The following is a 16,536-nucleotide window of genomic DNA, read 5'->3' on the forward strand; positions in this document are numbered from 1 at the left end:
ACGGCAGTGAGAAAACGAACTGTGCTCTGACACAGGGGTTTACACGGAGCTGCCTGAAATGGTGACCAGCTCTAGACAGCTCCCCACAGGTGCCTCCCAAGGATGAGCTGGGTGAACAGTTCAGAACTTGAAGCACTGATGTTTACTACTGTTGCTCCTCTTAATTTCCTAAATTCTTAAAATTTCTTTAATAATCTTGTTTCCTAATGCCTTATTTCTCTGAGAACAGACCAAGGGGCTACTTTCTGGCCACTTTTCCCCTGACTCTCTTGTCCTTCATCTTGGCTATTCTCCTAAGCCATGGTCAGGTATCAACTTCGTGGCTAATCAGATTCAGGAAGGAAGAAACCATATATCGAATGCATGTTCTTGCCAGATTTTTCCACAGACAATTACCTCATTTAATTTCACAAAAACAATCTGTGAACAAGGCTTTATTATTACAAACTCAAGTGCAACAGGCTGGGTAGGAAATGTAAATGGGTTAAGTAGGCTAGGTGATTTTTCCAAATGGAACTTTTATATGATGCTCCAATTTTTAAACATAGGCAACTAAACAAATTAATGAATGAATAAATGAATAAAACCAATGTGGTAGATTGCAAAAAATGCCCACAATTCCCTTCCATCCTTGTATGTATGTCCCTTTACAATATGACTTTTCTGCTCCTCCCATCAGGAGATGGTCTCTCTCTCTCTGTCTTTAATTTCCTGGGATGTTAGTTTGGCTGATAGCAAACATGACACAAGCAGAGACTCAGAAAGTGTTGTGCCTTATGATTTGTCCATTTTTTCCTACTTGAGACCACCATGCAATGGGCTAGCCTCTGTGAGAAGGAGAGACCACATGGAGAGGGAAGTTCAGGCAATAGCCCAGCACTAAGTACCAGGCATGTGAATGAGGCAATCTGGCTGCCAGATGACTGCAGACACATGAGTGATCCCAGGTGAGACCGGTGGGAGAACAAGCAGCTAACCTAGTCCCAATGGCTGACCGACAGAATTGTGAGCAAATGGAATGATATATTTTATGCTACTAATTTCTGGTGCCGTTTGGTAAGCAGTGGTAGATAACTGGTGTAATTATGTCAAAAAACATGCATATAGGTTTGAAATGGCTATGGGCTGCCAGTTTAGACCCTCTGCTTTAAATGAATGGGTCTAAGCAGCATCCAGAGGAGGTCCCTGTGCTGTAGCATAATGTGGTAGCAGCGGAATGATTTGTCTGTGTATAAGGTGTTAGTACAGAGAGGGCCAGACCAAAGGGACTGTGGTGATAGAAACAAGTGACAGGTTGCTAGCAAACTGTGGATTGATGCCTGTGGACCAGGCAGCATCCAGGACATCTCAGCATGTATATCAGCATAGACAGATGACATTGTGGCATTACACAAACTTCTCTGGAGTTTATATGCAAGCCTGTGAGGAAGGGGGCTGAAGACCCCAGCTGTACTAAGGCTGAGTTTTTATATTTCCTTTGGTATGCAGACTCAAAAGTAAATTCAAGAAAAGCCAAAAATAAATTCAAGAAAAATATTTGTTTCCAACTGAGTTGAGTACATTGGATCTCAGTGTAGGATCTCTATTGATGCTAAAAGTTAGTCTTCAGTGGTTAGAAAAATAAATGGGAGCCAATAAAAGATAAAGAAAAACCTTTTCTGCTTTATTTTTCCTTAAACTTCTTATGCTTTTTCCATTGACGCAGCTTTGAAGGCAGATTTAAGAGGTGTTTCAGTTCCTTCTAAGGTGTGAGAAATTTCCTGAAGAGAGTGGTAACACATCCTTGACTGGATGAAAATTACTGAGAGGGACCTGAAAACACTTAAAGTTGAGTGAACCTATCATGGAACTTTAGGGGTTTCTTCCAAGTGGGTTAACTATTTCTTGTCTTTCTCTTTTTTATAGCAACGATTCAGTAAAACAAGCATTTGCTTTGTACCTACCATGTGCCAGGCCCTGAGCTAGATACACACAGAGGATATAAGAATAAATGTAAGCTCTGGTTGGCTTTCCAGTTTTATGTAATCACACAGTCATTCCTTTATTTTACAATTACCAAGGACCTGCCTCTGTGAGATTTAGGGGACACAAAGATGACCTTGTCCTGTTCTCTAGTCGGCAGTGTACTGGTGAAACTGACCAATAAATGGGCCATTACAACTGAGTACCACACATGCTGCGACAGGTGGAGTCCAGGGTGCTGCGGGAGGGATTGGGGGGCCACCTAGCCCTGACCAGTGAGGCAGGGAAGGCTTCCCAGAGAAGATGCCTGAGCCAAGTCACGTGGAATTAGAGTTGGATGGGGCACTGAGCAGGTGGAAGAGTGTGAGCAAAGATGGAAGGGGAAGTGCGGTGCATTAAAAAAACTGTGTTTAGGGCTGTGAGACTGAAATAGTGGGGTGGAGGGGTCAAGTGAGGGAAAGCTTCCAGGAAGGGGAGAGTTTTGGCAGACATTTGAAATAGGGGAATAGGGACATCTTCTGGCCTGGGCATGTCTTTTAGGGCTCAAAGACACCCTGTGGAAGTAGGTTGTATGTAGGGGCAAGGCAGACATATACAGGACCAGAACAGAGTCACAATATCAAAGTGTTCAGCAGAAAGAACAAAGATCCTAAAAGCCAGGCAGAGGAAGATGGATTCAGTGAACTGAGATGGGAAACACGTGAGGTGAAGAATTTGAAAAAGACTAGGAATTGGGGACACTAAGTACCTGCTTCTCCCAGATTCTAGCACAAGATGGGTTTACTGTTCACAGGAGCTCTAGAAGGAAAGTCAGAGAAGTTTCAGACACACAAACACCAGGGAGAGGGGACCAACACCAAGTGTGATAAGTGATGATGACACTACCAGCCTCCTTTTCCCAGTGCACTTCCAGCATTTTACCAGCAAGTGTTTTACCGCCCCAGACAGAAGACTGGAAGACTTTTCTCTAGGACAATGGTCTATACATTTTAAAAAGTGATTTGAGAGACATGAGGGGAGGCATCAATTTGTCGTTCCGCTTATTGATGTATTCATAGGTCGATTCTTGTATGTGCCCTGACTGGGGATCGAATCCATTACCTTGGCGTATCAGGATGATGCTCTAACTAACTGAGCTATCTGGCCAGTGGCTACATTTTGATAAATAATTATTAAGTATAAAAGATAAAGTCTTTCTAGAAATGATTCTTTTAATGAGGTGGATGGCTCCCTTCCCCCATTAATTCATATATCCATGAATAATTATTTTTGGAATGAGATAGGAGTCAGCCTCATTTAATCATATATTTTGGTTTTACAAACATAGCACTGAACTTTGTTCACACAATAGTAGATATACCTGGAAGGAATTTTGCTATGGTATCACTTACTTCTCCTCCTGAGTTAAAAACTAATAAACACATAGTGTTCTATCATTAAACATTATTATTAATGACCTATATCAATCAATTCAGTCAAGTTCTCCTTTAATTTTGTTGCAAGGAAATAATTGGAAGCCTGATTGGAAAAGGCTTGGTTTCCTAACTATTAGGATCACTGACTGAGGTGCTTTGTCTAATTCATTACTTAGAAAGGGTTGGGAAACTAAGAATTTTAATTTTATACACCTTTTCTTGTATACTTATATTTGATTAAAATGTTATTTTGACATTTTGATAGACCAAGCAAGAAGCTGTGCCATGGAATAATGTGTCACAGCCTTGGATATTTCTTACCAGAGCTCTTTGCTTTGTTCTCAGAAACTCTTCTTTAAGAGCTCTGCATTTTTAAAAATAACTGTAAGAAGCGGGAAAACATTCTTAAATAAAACTAATATTCAGAAGTGTTCTTTTGTTGGCACCCTTAAGACATTTACAGCTTGGGGCAATATATCATGCTTCTATTGTACTACTAGTAAGATGTTCCTTTCCTGTAGCAGGGAAGGGAGATTCTAAAAGTGGAAGTAGAGAATAAGAACTAGCATTGATCTGCATTTACAAGCATTTCAATTTTAAAACTGAAATACTTGTGAATGCAGAGGGGAATTGATGATCTGGAAAATGATTCCTGTGAAACTCTCTGTGCCCATGTACCTCCTTGAGGAGGTATTTGAACTCATCCCAGTTGGAAGACCACTGATCCACATCAAGAAGTGGACAACATGCCACACAGGAAGCTGGGGATTGCCACAGGGCGACGTAAAGGAGAGCATGATTGGTTTACAGGGCAATCACTTCAGAATGGAGTTAGAGAATAAAGGACTTGAGGACAGGTGTCTCCAAGAAAGAGATGGAACTGACAAATTACCTGATGTACTTGATGGCATAGAGCGAGATTTTACACCTTTGTTAGAGTTTGGGGGGTTTCCTTCTTCATCATTACTTACTGATGACCTTGGTAATGCTTAGCATTTAGCCTGCTGAGGAAATAAATGTGGTAGTGTTGGTTGAAAAAAAAAATCCATATAAGTGGGCCTATGCAGTTCAAATCTGTGTTAAGGGCCAACTATACAAAATCCTATCCCTATTCTACGTACAAAGAATTGGGAGAGGGGGTAGGGTAAGTCTTGGAATTTGCATTTAAAAATTTTTTTATTCTCATCCAATGACATTTTTTTCATTGTTTTTATTTTGTTTGTTTTTTTGTTTTTTTTTGTTTTTTTTTTTTTAGAGAGAGGGGAATGGAGAGAGAGAAACATCAATGTGAGAGGGAAACATCAATTGGTTATCTCCTAGACTACAGATCAAACCTGTAAGCCAGGTATGTGCCCTGACCAGGAATCAAACCCACAACCTCTTGGTTACTGGAAGACACTCCAACCAACTGAGTCACACTGGCCAGGGCCTGGAATCTGCATTTTAAACAAACACTCATAGAAATTTAATGTACTTTTGAGTTTGAAACCCATTGCTTCAACTCCTTAAATGGAAGAGCTGATTAATTGTAACTGGAATTGAGATCCTTTTCCTACTTTCTGGAGCAGCCCTGGCAGGTTCCAGCTCCAATACTGCATCAGGAATACCATGGAATATTTCAAGCTCAGGGTTCTCCCAGAGCTAGACTTCCTGGAACCCTTCCTCTCCTACCACAGTGATTTAACTCAGTCTTGGGACTATGGAGAAATAAATTTTTTATTTCACTCTCTTCTTTTCTCCAAAACACTATCCTCCTTTGAATTTTAACAGATATTAAATCAATGTAGACATCTGGCTAGACCTTTAATCTTCTTCAAATAGTTGTTACCTGTGCTTTGGAATTTTCAATTAAACCAACATTTATTAAACACCCATTCAAAGCCATACCTAGGTTGGGTGCTACAGCCCACACTGTTGAAATGCAGGCTCAAAAGCTCTCATTATGGCAGCAATTAGAAGCTCTTCATTTCAGTCCAATGGCCTTAGCACATGCAGTCCATTTTCAGAATGCACAGAAAAACATCAGTGTCAGGGTGCTTAGATTATACCACGGATGTTTCTTTTTTAAATATATTTTATTGATTATGCTATAACAGTTATCCTACCTTTTTCTCCCCGTATTCCCCTCTACCTTGCACATGCCCCCCACCAGTATTCCCCTCCCCTCTTAGTTCATGTCCATGGGTAGTACATATAAGTTCTTGACTTCTCTACTTCCTATACTATTCTTAACCTCCCCCTATTTTGTACCTATCATTTATGCTTCTTATTCCCTGTACCTTTTCCTCCATTCTCCCCACTCCACCTCCCCACTGATAACCCTCCATGTGAGCTCTATTTCTGTGATTCTGTTTCTGTTCTAGTTGTTTGCTTAGTTTTTTTTTTTTCAGGTTCAGTTGTTGATAGTTGTGAGTTTGTTGTCATTTTACTGTTTGTATTTTTGATCTTCTTTTTCTTAGATAAATCCCTTTAACATTTCATATAATGAGGGCTTAGTGATGACAAATTCCTTTAGTTTGACCTCCTCTGGGAAGCACTTTATCTGCCCTTCCATTCTAAATGATAGCTTTGCTGGGTAAAGTAATCTTGGATGTATGTCCTTGCCTTTCACAACTTTGAATACTTCTTTCCAGTCCCTTCTTGCCTGCAGTTTCTTCTGAGAAATCGGTGATAGCTTTATGGGCACTCCTTTGTAGGTAACTCTCTCCTTTCTCTTGCTGCTTTTAAGATTCTCTCATCTTTAATCTTGGCTAATATAATGATGGCGTGCCTTAGTGTGTGCTTCCTTGGGTCCAACTTCTTTGGAACCCTCTGAGCTTCCTGGACTTCTTGGAAGTCTATTTCCTTTGTTAGATTGGGAAAGTTCTCCTTCATTATTTTTTCCAGTAAGTTTTCAGTTTCTTGCTCTTCCTCTTCTCCTTCTGGCACTACTATCATTCAGATGTTGGAACATAGAGTTGTTCAGGAGGTTCCTAAGCCTCTCCTCATTTTTTTGAATTCTTGTTTCTTTATTCTGTTCTGGTTGAATGTTTATTTCTTCCTTCTGCTCCAAATTGTTGATTTGAGCCCTGGTTTCCTTCCCTTCACTGTTAGTTCCCTGTATGTTTTCATTTCATTTTGCATAGCCTTCACTTTTTCCTCTATTTGGTGACCACATTCAACCATTTCTGTGAGCATCCCGATTACCAGTGTTTTTAACTGTGCATCTGATAGGTTGGCTATCTCTTCATCACTTAGTTGTATTTTTTCTGGAGCTTTGATCTGTTCTTTCATTTGGGCCATTTTTTTTTGTCTCGGTATGTCTGTTATGCAGTAAGGGGCAAAGCCTTAGGTATTTGTCAGGACAGGGCAACCCATGTCACTGCGTTGTGGTGCTGTATGTGGGTGAGGGGTCTGAGAGGGAACAATGCTGCTTGCTCAGCTCTCTGCCTGCTTTCAGCCACTTCCCCCACTACCCACAGCAAATTGGGCCCTTCTGGTGCTGATTCCTGGGTGAGTGGGTTTGTGTACATTCTAGAACCCTGTGGGTCTTTCCAACATACTCTCCTGTGAGGCTGGGAGTCTCTCCTACCACTGCAACCTCCAGATTTTTACAGCCAGAGGTTCTGAGGCTTTATTTCCCCATGCTGTAACCCTGGTTGCACAGTCTATCTCACTCCCCAGTTGTTCCTCCAGGTTTATCTGCACACAAATGTGGGACCGCCTGGTCCACCAGCTGCCACCTTGCCCACCCAGTCCTCCAGGCCCCACCTTGCTGCACATTCTCTTCACCCCAGCTGCCTGTCTCCACCCCTTTTACCAGTCTAAATGAATGTATCTTCTTTATGGTTGTTGAACTTCCATATAGTTCAATTTCTTGGCAGTTCCAGTTATTTTTTTGTTTTTAAATTTGTTGTCCTTCTTTTGGTTATGTGAGGAGACGTAGTATAGTATATATATCTACTATGTCTCCATCTTGGCTGGAAGTCGAGACTATATATCATGGATGTTTCAATTTCAGGGGCTTCTGAGAACCCAAAATAAAGCTGATATGGATCAAACCCTTTGAGCGCAGCTTTTCTGAGAGCACTCAGGTGAAGAGACCAACCCAAATCTTTTCTAACTAAGGGTGCTGCCACCTGAGAGGCAGATGACTGGCCATATGCCTCCACATTTGGTTACCTCCACAATGAGTAAGAACATTTGCTAGATATCTAAATCACAAGAGAAAAAAAAAACTTTATTGCTAGCAACTTGTTCCATCAGAAAGTAAGAAAATGAAAGACTTAATTAACACCTTTTAGAAAGTATTTTGGTATTTACACTTGTTTGTTACTTAAAAGCAATTTTTATGAGCAGGTCTAAGGAAGACTCAGCAAAAATTATGCTTCAAAACATTCTTTTTGAAGAACTCTGGCTAATAACATTCATTTTGGAAAACAGCTTTATTTTGTTGTTATTAATACTTGAAACAAACTTAGGCTATTAAAATTATTTTTTTGTTCTTAGAAAACTGTAATTCAGAGAGTCAAGCTTAACAGCAAAAAGAAATGGACTTGAGGAGTAACGTCAGTTTTTCAAAGTTGATCCTGAAGCCAACAGTGATGGGTTACTTTTACTTTTTAATAAGGAAGAACATAAAGAAATTGGAATAGCTTTTTAAAAAATTTTTAAGATTTTATTTATTTTTAGAGAGAGGGAAGGAAGGAAGGGAGAAAGAAAAGGAAACATCATTGTGTGAAAGATACGCTGATTGGTTGCCTCTCGCATAGTCCCAAACTGGGGACCTGGCCTGTAACTGGGCCTGTGCTTACTGGGAATCGAACTGGTGACCTTTTGGTTTGCAGGCTGGCACTCAACCAACTGAGCCATACCAGCCAGGGCTGGGATAGATTTTTTTTTTAACTAAGGGAAAGAAAGAGGAAAAAAGGGGGGTGAGGTGTAAGGAAAGAGTTAATTGATTTATTTGTAAAAGAGGAATACAATGAACTTTAGTTGGTTTATTCATTTGGTGTCTACTTCCTAACTGCACAGCCTCTGTCACAATACATTTGTGCCAAATTCCACATACAGATCCTGATTTGCATAGCTTTCTTAATGTCAAAAAAGAAATCAGGACTAACTCTTGTGGGGGAGGATGCGAAGAAAGACTGGAGAATATTCTAGCTGATGAAAAGTGCTTTAATCATCCTTTTCCAAATTCCAAAGCCTGCCTTTCTAAAAGCACTCTCTAACATTGTTATTTTAACATCCTCTTTCAGCATATCTTCATTTCTACAGAACTTCTGAAATGTAATTAAATAGAATAAAAAGTGAATTTATTGTTCTTTCCCCTAGTTTTAAAATGAGTAGCTGAAACTATGTATTATTATTATTATATTTTAATATGGAGCAAAACCAGAAGTACAGAGATCCACAGGAAAGCCAGAGAGAGAATATGGATGGAAAGGTGTTGCTGAATAAGTCAGCAAGTTACAGTTTATGGAAACCAGGTTTATGTATTTAAGAATAACCAGGATAGAAAGAATTAAAAAAGCAAAAAAGATGGGTAAAAAAATAATTAAAAATTATGAATATACACACACTCTCCTCCAAAATTTTGTCTTACAAAATCCTAGAATTCTAGTCCAAAATTCATGTAAATGTGTTGCTGTGGAACTTATTTTTACTTTTCTCCATAAATACATTGTTGATACAAAGAATATTATTCTTAGTTTATAGACTACAGTTAAGAGTCATTTTAGGAGTTATCTTTTCCTTCAAAAAAAAATACAATCTGAAGAGGCTATAAATCTTTTTTACTGCCTTTGTGCAGGTCTTAGATTTCACCCTACCCAATTCCAAAAAGAAAAGAGTAAAAGGATGCAGACAGCTGTAACCTAAAGAGTGAAGGATTTAGTGAGCTGTCAATTTCTTCCAGAATTATTCTTTTCTGGCACTGCAGTCCTCTATGTATTATTAATCTATTTATATTTAACTCCAGCCATTAGTCCTCCTCTTCCAGTCACTGAACCGTTTGCAAAGGAGAGGTGAGAGAACAAGGGTTGCTATTATTAGGCATCTTTGTGTGTGATGTGAGGGTGGAGACAATTAAATAACAACATTTTGCTGCTTTGAAAATGAGAAAGTATTTCGGATGGACAACTCAGGGCTGGTTAACATAACTTTTCCCCTCAAGAAGGTAAAACAAGAGAAATACATTTTAGAAGTATTTAATTAACTCTTCAGCAAGGAGTGCAGGAAAATTACAGATCCATTAAAAATCCTCTATTTTAGGCAAGAGTAAATTTTCTCTGCAGCACTCTGTCACTGCTCATTTACTGCATCATTTTGACAACATCTCTTATTTCCACAAAGCTTTTACATAATCTATAAACAGGGACAGGAAGGTGAGGGACAGATAACGGGGACAAAGTTTGGACCTCCCACACTGTCACTTTCTTTCAGTTTTCCATTCAAGGGTGAGGGTGCAGGGTGGCATTTTAAGGTGATCAGTAAAAGGCTGAGACAGTAATAACTGACACAGCAAGAAGAATGCTGTGAAAAACTGCCACTTCTTGCTCACTCTTCCAAAGAATGAGTGTAATTCAGTCATAATGAAGGTTCTTTAATGTTCCTCCCCCAAACCTCTTTCGATCAGGAAAGCCTGGGATCTGTAGGCAAGAAAGATAATCACATTAAGTCTCAAGTAGGCAGAGTTCAAATGCTAATAGCCTTTAATTTTTTTTCCTTTAAAATGTCAGTCAGTTGTTTCTGAAAGAACCACCATTCTGTGGTTTTACCCAGAAAACCACAGCAGATTAAATAATAAAAATAAATTCTACCAAAATGGAAAACATTTGTTAACAGATTGGTGTTATCTAAATCAGAGAGGATGAAGGTGAAGGTGAATCTCATAATATTCACCTATTGGTCTTTATATGAATTATTTGCTTGTGATAGACTTCAAATACATACCTTTGGAGTCTCAAGCAAATGCTTTTCTTCTATTATTTTATAATGTCAGCTTATCCCTGGGTTTTTTTTCTCTTGGACCCTTACTTTCCTTTGATGTGACTTTCTTTTGTATTTAACAGAAGGATATCAGAAGGTTATGCCCACAAAGGAACTTCTCCCACTTTTTTTAACCACTTCTGAAAATAAATTTGGCAATCATTTCTCTATAAACTTAAGAACCCATTTTATGAAGAAAATATGGATACTGACCTGATTACTATCTCTTGAAAAGTATCTCTTCTCTATGACCTGCGAGAAACAAAGATTTTAAGGGTTTAGCACACATACTTGGAAAAAGTGGCTAACTGTAATGGTCACTCATGGGGCTAAAAGGCATATATCCAAATTAAGAGTCTTTCCAATAGCTGTAGACATCTGGTACAATTTGGTGCTAATGAGATCAGGATTGTGAGAGTATTTCCATTAGAGCCTGCCTCATTCCAGAAATCAGAGAATGACATATAATCCCATGCAACTCTTAGTATGTAGCAGAAAATTTAGCTTTAAGTTTCCTAGCAGTCAGCCCAAAAGGTATCTAATAGAATCCATAAGATAAAAGCAAAGCACTTGCCTTAATAGTACAGCTATTCCTTAAAGAGGAGTCTGTGTGATGTTATGAACCACACATCCCTCTAGTAACACAGGGATAAATTCTGTAGGGTGTCAATGGAGACGGATGACATAACATCAGAAAAGTAGTCAATTAGCTTCTTTTTATGGACTTAATTTTGGTTCAGCTGTTTTAGAACTGTCTGTATTTGGTTAGTAGGAAAAACACAGTGAAGCAGTGGACGTATCTGCACAAATCCATCCCTACTATCATACAGAAGCCCTCAAATGACATGCCCTAGTATAGTGAGTTTAAGGAGCATCACATTTTCAGATGATGAAAAATGTTTTTAAAAATAATGAGTTCTGTTCTAACATTTGAGAAACAGCAATGATTGCAGAGGCAGTACTGTTTTCTTTATACAGAACTGTTGTGATTAAGAAAAGGTAATCATGTAAGAATACACAGAGATTAGCTGGAGATTATTTCTAAGACATTAGAATCTCAAATTATGAAAATAAAAATTCCTCTGAATGAGCCGTGAGCATCCTTGTCCAGGCCTGCATCAGCTTACCCTCAACTGCCTAACAGCGAAATATCTGGATTTTTCTATCTTTAAGAATATGGCTGGGTTGCTGTTAGCCACAAGAGATCTGGGGTAAGGTTGCATTCACTGGTCCTAGAGGTAGAAAGCTGGTTCATGATTAATATACGTGTACATGTCAAAATACTTGGTCTTACAGAAAGCAAGAAGGGACTGATTACCTTTCTTCCTTCCAGGGAAGGACAGGAAAATCCTATCATTCTAGAATGGGGATGAATTAATGCTAGCCAAGGGAGTCTGGAGGAGTGTCAGATTCCAAGAGATCTTTACATTAAATTCTTGCAGATATGATGTATAGAAAACTGGGTGATATTTAGCTGCTACATCCCTTGGCTTCAGACAGCCATCTCGGTCTGGAAGTCTGGCCAACCTCCCAATGTACGTACCTCTTGCTGTGTTTAGGCAATGGAGAGAGAAGTTACCTTTTTGCTTTTGCACATAATTCCCTACCTTCAACTTACAATGTCTCCATACTAAATCTTGCTCTCTTCTTAAAGCCAATCAAGTTCCCTCTGATTGTTTTTTAGATTTTATTTATTTATTAATAGAGAGAGGGGAAGGGAGGGAGAAAGAGAGGGAGAGAAACATCAATGTGTGGTTGCCTCTCACCGGGCCCCCACTGGGGACCTGGCCTGCAACCCAGACATGTGCCCTGACTGGGAATTGAACTAGTGACCCTCTGGTTCACAGCCCACGCTCAATCCACTGAGCCACACCAGTTAGGGCTGATTTTTTTTTTTTAATAAAGCCTTGACTGACAACTTGGGTTACACTAGTCTATAATCCATTGTTTATCTAGGATATAACTTATTACATTTAACATTACAATTTCAAGATTAAATTATTAAAAAATTTAAACAGTATATTGTGGGATCTTTCCATGTCAGACACAGATCTATAAGATGTTGCTTTCAGGGGATAATAGCATTTTGTATCAGATGGGATCAAGGATTTAAACCAAATGAAAGTTCTTACATTTTAAGTTTGAAAACAATGTAGACAGAAAATGCGGTTCCTTGCAGTGCATCCCATTTACAAAATGCTAATATTTGTACAGCACACTGGGGTAAATGGAAGAGACTGCCAATCACCCAGCCCCAGGGGTTCTGGCTGCTCTGAAAATTGAGAGGAAATCAATATCTCAGCACACCTGTACCCTATTTGCGACACACCAATTGGGAAGTTCTGCAATGAAGCAAAAATTTCCCAGTGATCTCATATTAAATAGGGAGGGGTGTGAGGCACATCTTTTCCTGACATATTAGATAATGGGCCAAATATTAGATGCCTAAATTGCTAAAAGAAAAATGATCCATAAGAAAGACCTATGAGGAGAGAAATGTTTTTAGGGGGACTACACTTAAAAGGAAATATAATACAGCAATTAATCTTTTTCAATAACACATACAAAAATGCATCCTATTTTACTTTCCTTCACAATGTCAGCATTGGGCAGGCAACTTAAACTTGGTCAATTCTATGTGCAATGCAGCTGTATAGCCTTGTGAAGGAAAGAAGAGTGCTCTAATTTACTAGCATGCTGAATCATTCTACGTCTTCATTCTACAATAAGATTATGCTAGCAAGAGTCAATAATTGAAATACAAAGTTTTTGACAGGGAAACAACAGGGAATTGAGAAGATGAAATTACCTTAAAAATAACAGTAACAACAATTAATAGCTGGGAGAGCAAAAAGAACTCAGGGCTTTAACTAAGTAGAATCTCCTCAGTTCAGTGTCTTTTGTAGGGGCTAGGGGTGAATGAATACAAAAAGAGCTAGAAAATAGGGAAACATAAAGGATTTTAAGGAGGGGAATTAGGTATCTTTAAAAAACTCCCGTTTAAATCCAGTAGCTTTCATCCTTTGCTGAGAGAACACTGGTGATAGAATAAATACGTCAGCAGGCCTTGAGCAATTATACCAACAGATAAGAGAGATCAAAACAAGTATTATTCAGTCTGTGACGTTCAAGATGAAGGCTTAAAAGGATAAAGCATTCTACAAAAAATTTAAAGTCTCATAATATATAAATTAAGTTTAAAAATAACTTAATTGAGGCCATTACCTTATCAAAAAACCTACTGAGCTTGACAGCATTGGAAGAACCGGCAGCAAGGTACCTTGGATTTGTGCAATCCTAGAAGGTAAAACATAGATCTGCAATTAAAAGTCAGGGAACATAAGCTCCTTATTAGTATCACTGCTCCTGTTGCACATTTCTACAGTAAAATATCAGCTATAATTCTCTCATAAAATATTCATGTGATTTTCAAATTATGATGCACAAAACAAAGAGGAAAGTACTAAAGGAGGGTAACACACCTTTTTGTTATATAAGCAATTTTAGAGGACACAGAACCAATGTATTCACCATCAAATAATTCATAAGGGAAGACAGGATTACTAATATCTTACTAATAAAACCAAGGTACTAATTAGGTGACCTACCTACATTTACCCTAAAAAAGCAGAAACAGAGCCATTAAAAAGTCAACCCTTCACTTTTTAGCACTACTCACCAGTGCTCAACTAAAATTCTATGCAGTTCATACAAGTAGGAAGCATGAAAATAAGGAGTTAAAAGGAACAAACAGAATTGTTGCCAGGGATTTCTCACTCATTAAATGTAAGGTGATACATCTCTTGATAGGTCATAAAGATAATAATAAACAATAAATATATGTTCAATAATAAACAGTGAATTATTATTAAATATCATTGTTATTATTAAACAGTAGTTAAATAAATAATAATGAACAATAGATATATTATAATACTATTAAATAGGATTTTTAAAAATTAGAAAAAAATGGGGCCCAGAAGAGACAAAACAACCTGGAACACTAAATTATTATAATGACTAGTAAACACTTTAAAAGATTTACTGTACTTATACTGAAATTCCAATGTCATGGTGTCTTTGCTTATCATTACTGATTTGCCACCTCAAGAGATAAGAATACCTTGATTTTTACCTCAGAAGGCACATAAGACCAAACTATCACAATATCATGGAGACTCCTTGCAAGAATTATATTTGTCTGTCAGGCTGTGTCCCCTGGGAAATTACTGAAATTATTGATGTTGCATTTATTGTTTTGTAATCTATATGCCTATATGATTCCTCTCCAATGTGTTTTACAGTCACTTATATTTTATCCATATACAACATTTCAAGGCCCACCTTTTAAATTTTGGCTAGAATCTATAATACATTCTCAAAACTACACACACACACACAGACACATACACACACACACACACAAAGAGACTACAACAAACTTTTCAAAGATCACAGAATACTAGAAGCTAGCAAGCTCTGAATCTAAGTGTCTGTCACAACATTTCTAGATTATGTGACATTGGTTAGGTTACTAAATCTTTAAAGTGGAGCTCATTTATGAAATGGGGGTAATGATACTTATCCCATAGGATTTCTGTGAAAATTAAATAAGGTAATATACATCTGGCACATAGCAGGTACTGAAATATCAGTTCCCTTTTCTCTTCATCCCAAGCAAATGCTATCAGGCTGAATTTTCAGACACAAAACACCTACCATAAAGGATAATTCCACATACAGATCAAACAGACGGAAATATCATTGTGGAAACTACCGTATTTGAAATAATGTGTGAGCACATTTATATGGCAGTTGGGGCCTACAAGAGACAAACCTTAGATGGACCTGTGTTAGATGTTTTACAAAATGTTACTGCTGAAACAGTTATCAGAATGTGAAAGTACTTCAGAGACTATTCCAAACAGAGCTAAAGTACTAAATACAGAAACTAAACCAAGAAGCAAACAAACAAAACTTCCCAAAGGTTTAATTCTAAGGCTGCACAATTTCAGCTTGACCATGCTAGAAAAATTCTATGATTTTCAGGATAACAATTTTAAAACTGAAAGAGTCATCTGTTATTGATCATGGCAGAGGGCAAAGCTTGAAAATTAATAGCTCTGAATAGCTTGTCCAAGCTTGAGAAGGAATAATAACTAGGGAAGATGCTTCAGTGTGATCGCTTTAAAGTACACGTATGACAAAGAAAAATTTGTTCTAGATACAATAAGCCTAACGTGATTTAAAAAAAATAAATATGGAAAACTTTAAGTACACATAGAATAACTGGGGTACGTGAACTGACTTTTTCAAATGTAAATTTTATGAAATCTAAATACAGAGCAAATATTTCAAATGAAAAATTAGTATCTGAATTAAGAATTAGAGTGTAAAAGACACCAAATTTTGAAGCCTTAGTACTAAAAAAAGAATATTTCTATTAATATTTACTTTATTAATACTTTTAAATGTTGATTACATGTTGAAATGGTAAAATTTGGATATATTGAATTAAATAAAACATATTTAAATTAATTTTATCTCTTCCTTGTTGCTTTTTTAGTGTGAAAACTATTAGAATAGTAACATAAATTTTTAAATTTTCAAATGAAAGTAATTTTATTTCTAAAAAATATGAAATTGTTTTATTAAAAAGTAAGTAAGTAAATCATCTTCTCCCTATTTATAATGTAAACATTCTGCCTTTTTTCAGGCACAAGAATAACTCTGATTCCTTCTTTGATGTAAACATAGAGTAACCAAAGATGATAACACTAATATTGTTACATTCATTTTTTTTTATTTGAGGCTTTACATTTACTTGCTGAATCTTTCTGATGATCTCTTTTTGAAACGTTAATCCAATTTTCCTCCTTATTTTTTATTCCCTGCATACTCAACACCATTTGCTGTTTCTGTTGTGTCCTTGAAGCCACATATGGATAAAAGGCCAGAAGCATGTTGTATGTGAACTCCGTGGAAACTGTGTATGCCAAAGTATCACCACTTGACTTCCTTTACATCTGGTTAACAAATGGACCTGACTCTGCAGGTAAAGAAAGAAAAGCATATATCTAGCCACTTGAAACAGATATTAATGAAACAAATTAAGAATATTTAATGGTAAATTTCACTTTGGAAATAACGTTCAAATGAGGTAACCTGAGCATTTCTTCAACAAGGA

The 16,536-nt window shown here is 37.5% G+C and overlaps 1 protein-coding gene across 1 annotated transcript in view; it reads right to left on the minus strand.

Moving 5' to 3' along the window:
* Positions 1-9,552: 9,552 nt before the first annotated feature.
* RABL3 (RAB, member of RAS oncogene family like 3) overlaps positions 9,553-16,536 on the minus strand; it is a 52,334-nt gene continuing 45,350 nt past the window's right edge. Inside the window, exons 6-8 of the mRNA XM_045852085.1 lie at positions 13,575-13,646; positions 10,563-10,601; positions 9,553-10,009 (exon numbers count right to left, since the gene is read on the minus strand). Of these exons, the coding sequence (XP_045708041.1) occupies positions 9,944-10,009; positions 10,563-10,601; positions 13,575-13,646 (177 nt within the window). The 3' untranslated portion in view covers positions 9,553-9,943. The remainder of the gene's footprint in view (positions 10,010-10,562; positions 10,602-13,574; positions 13,647-16,536) is intronic.

The sequence above is a fragment of the Phyllostomus hastatus genome, unplaced genomic scaffold (genome assembly GCF_019186645.2).
Source record: "Phyllostomus hastatus isolate PE091 unplaced genomic scaffold, TTU_PhHast_1.1 phas_contig_86, whole genome shotgun sequence".
NCBI lineage: Eukaryota > Metazoa > Chordata > Mammalia > Chiroptera > Phyllostomidae > Phyllostomus > Phyllostomus hastatus.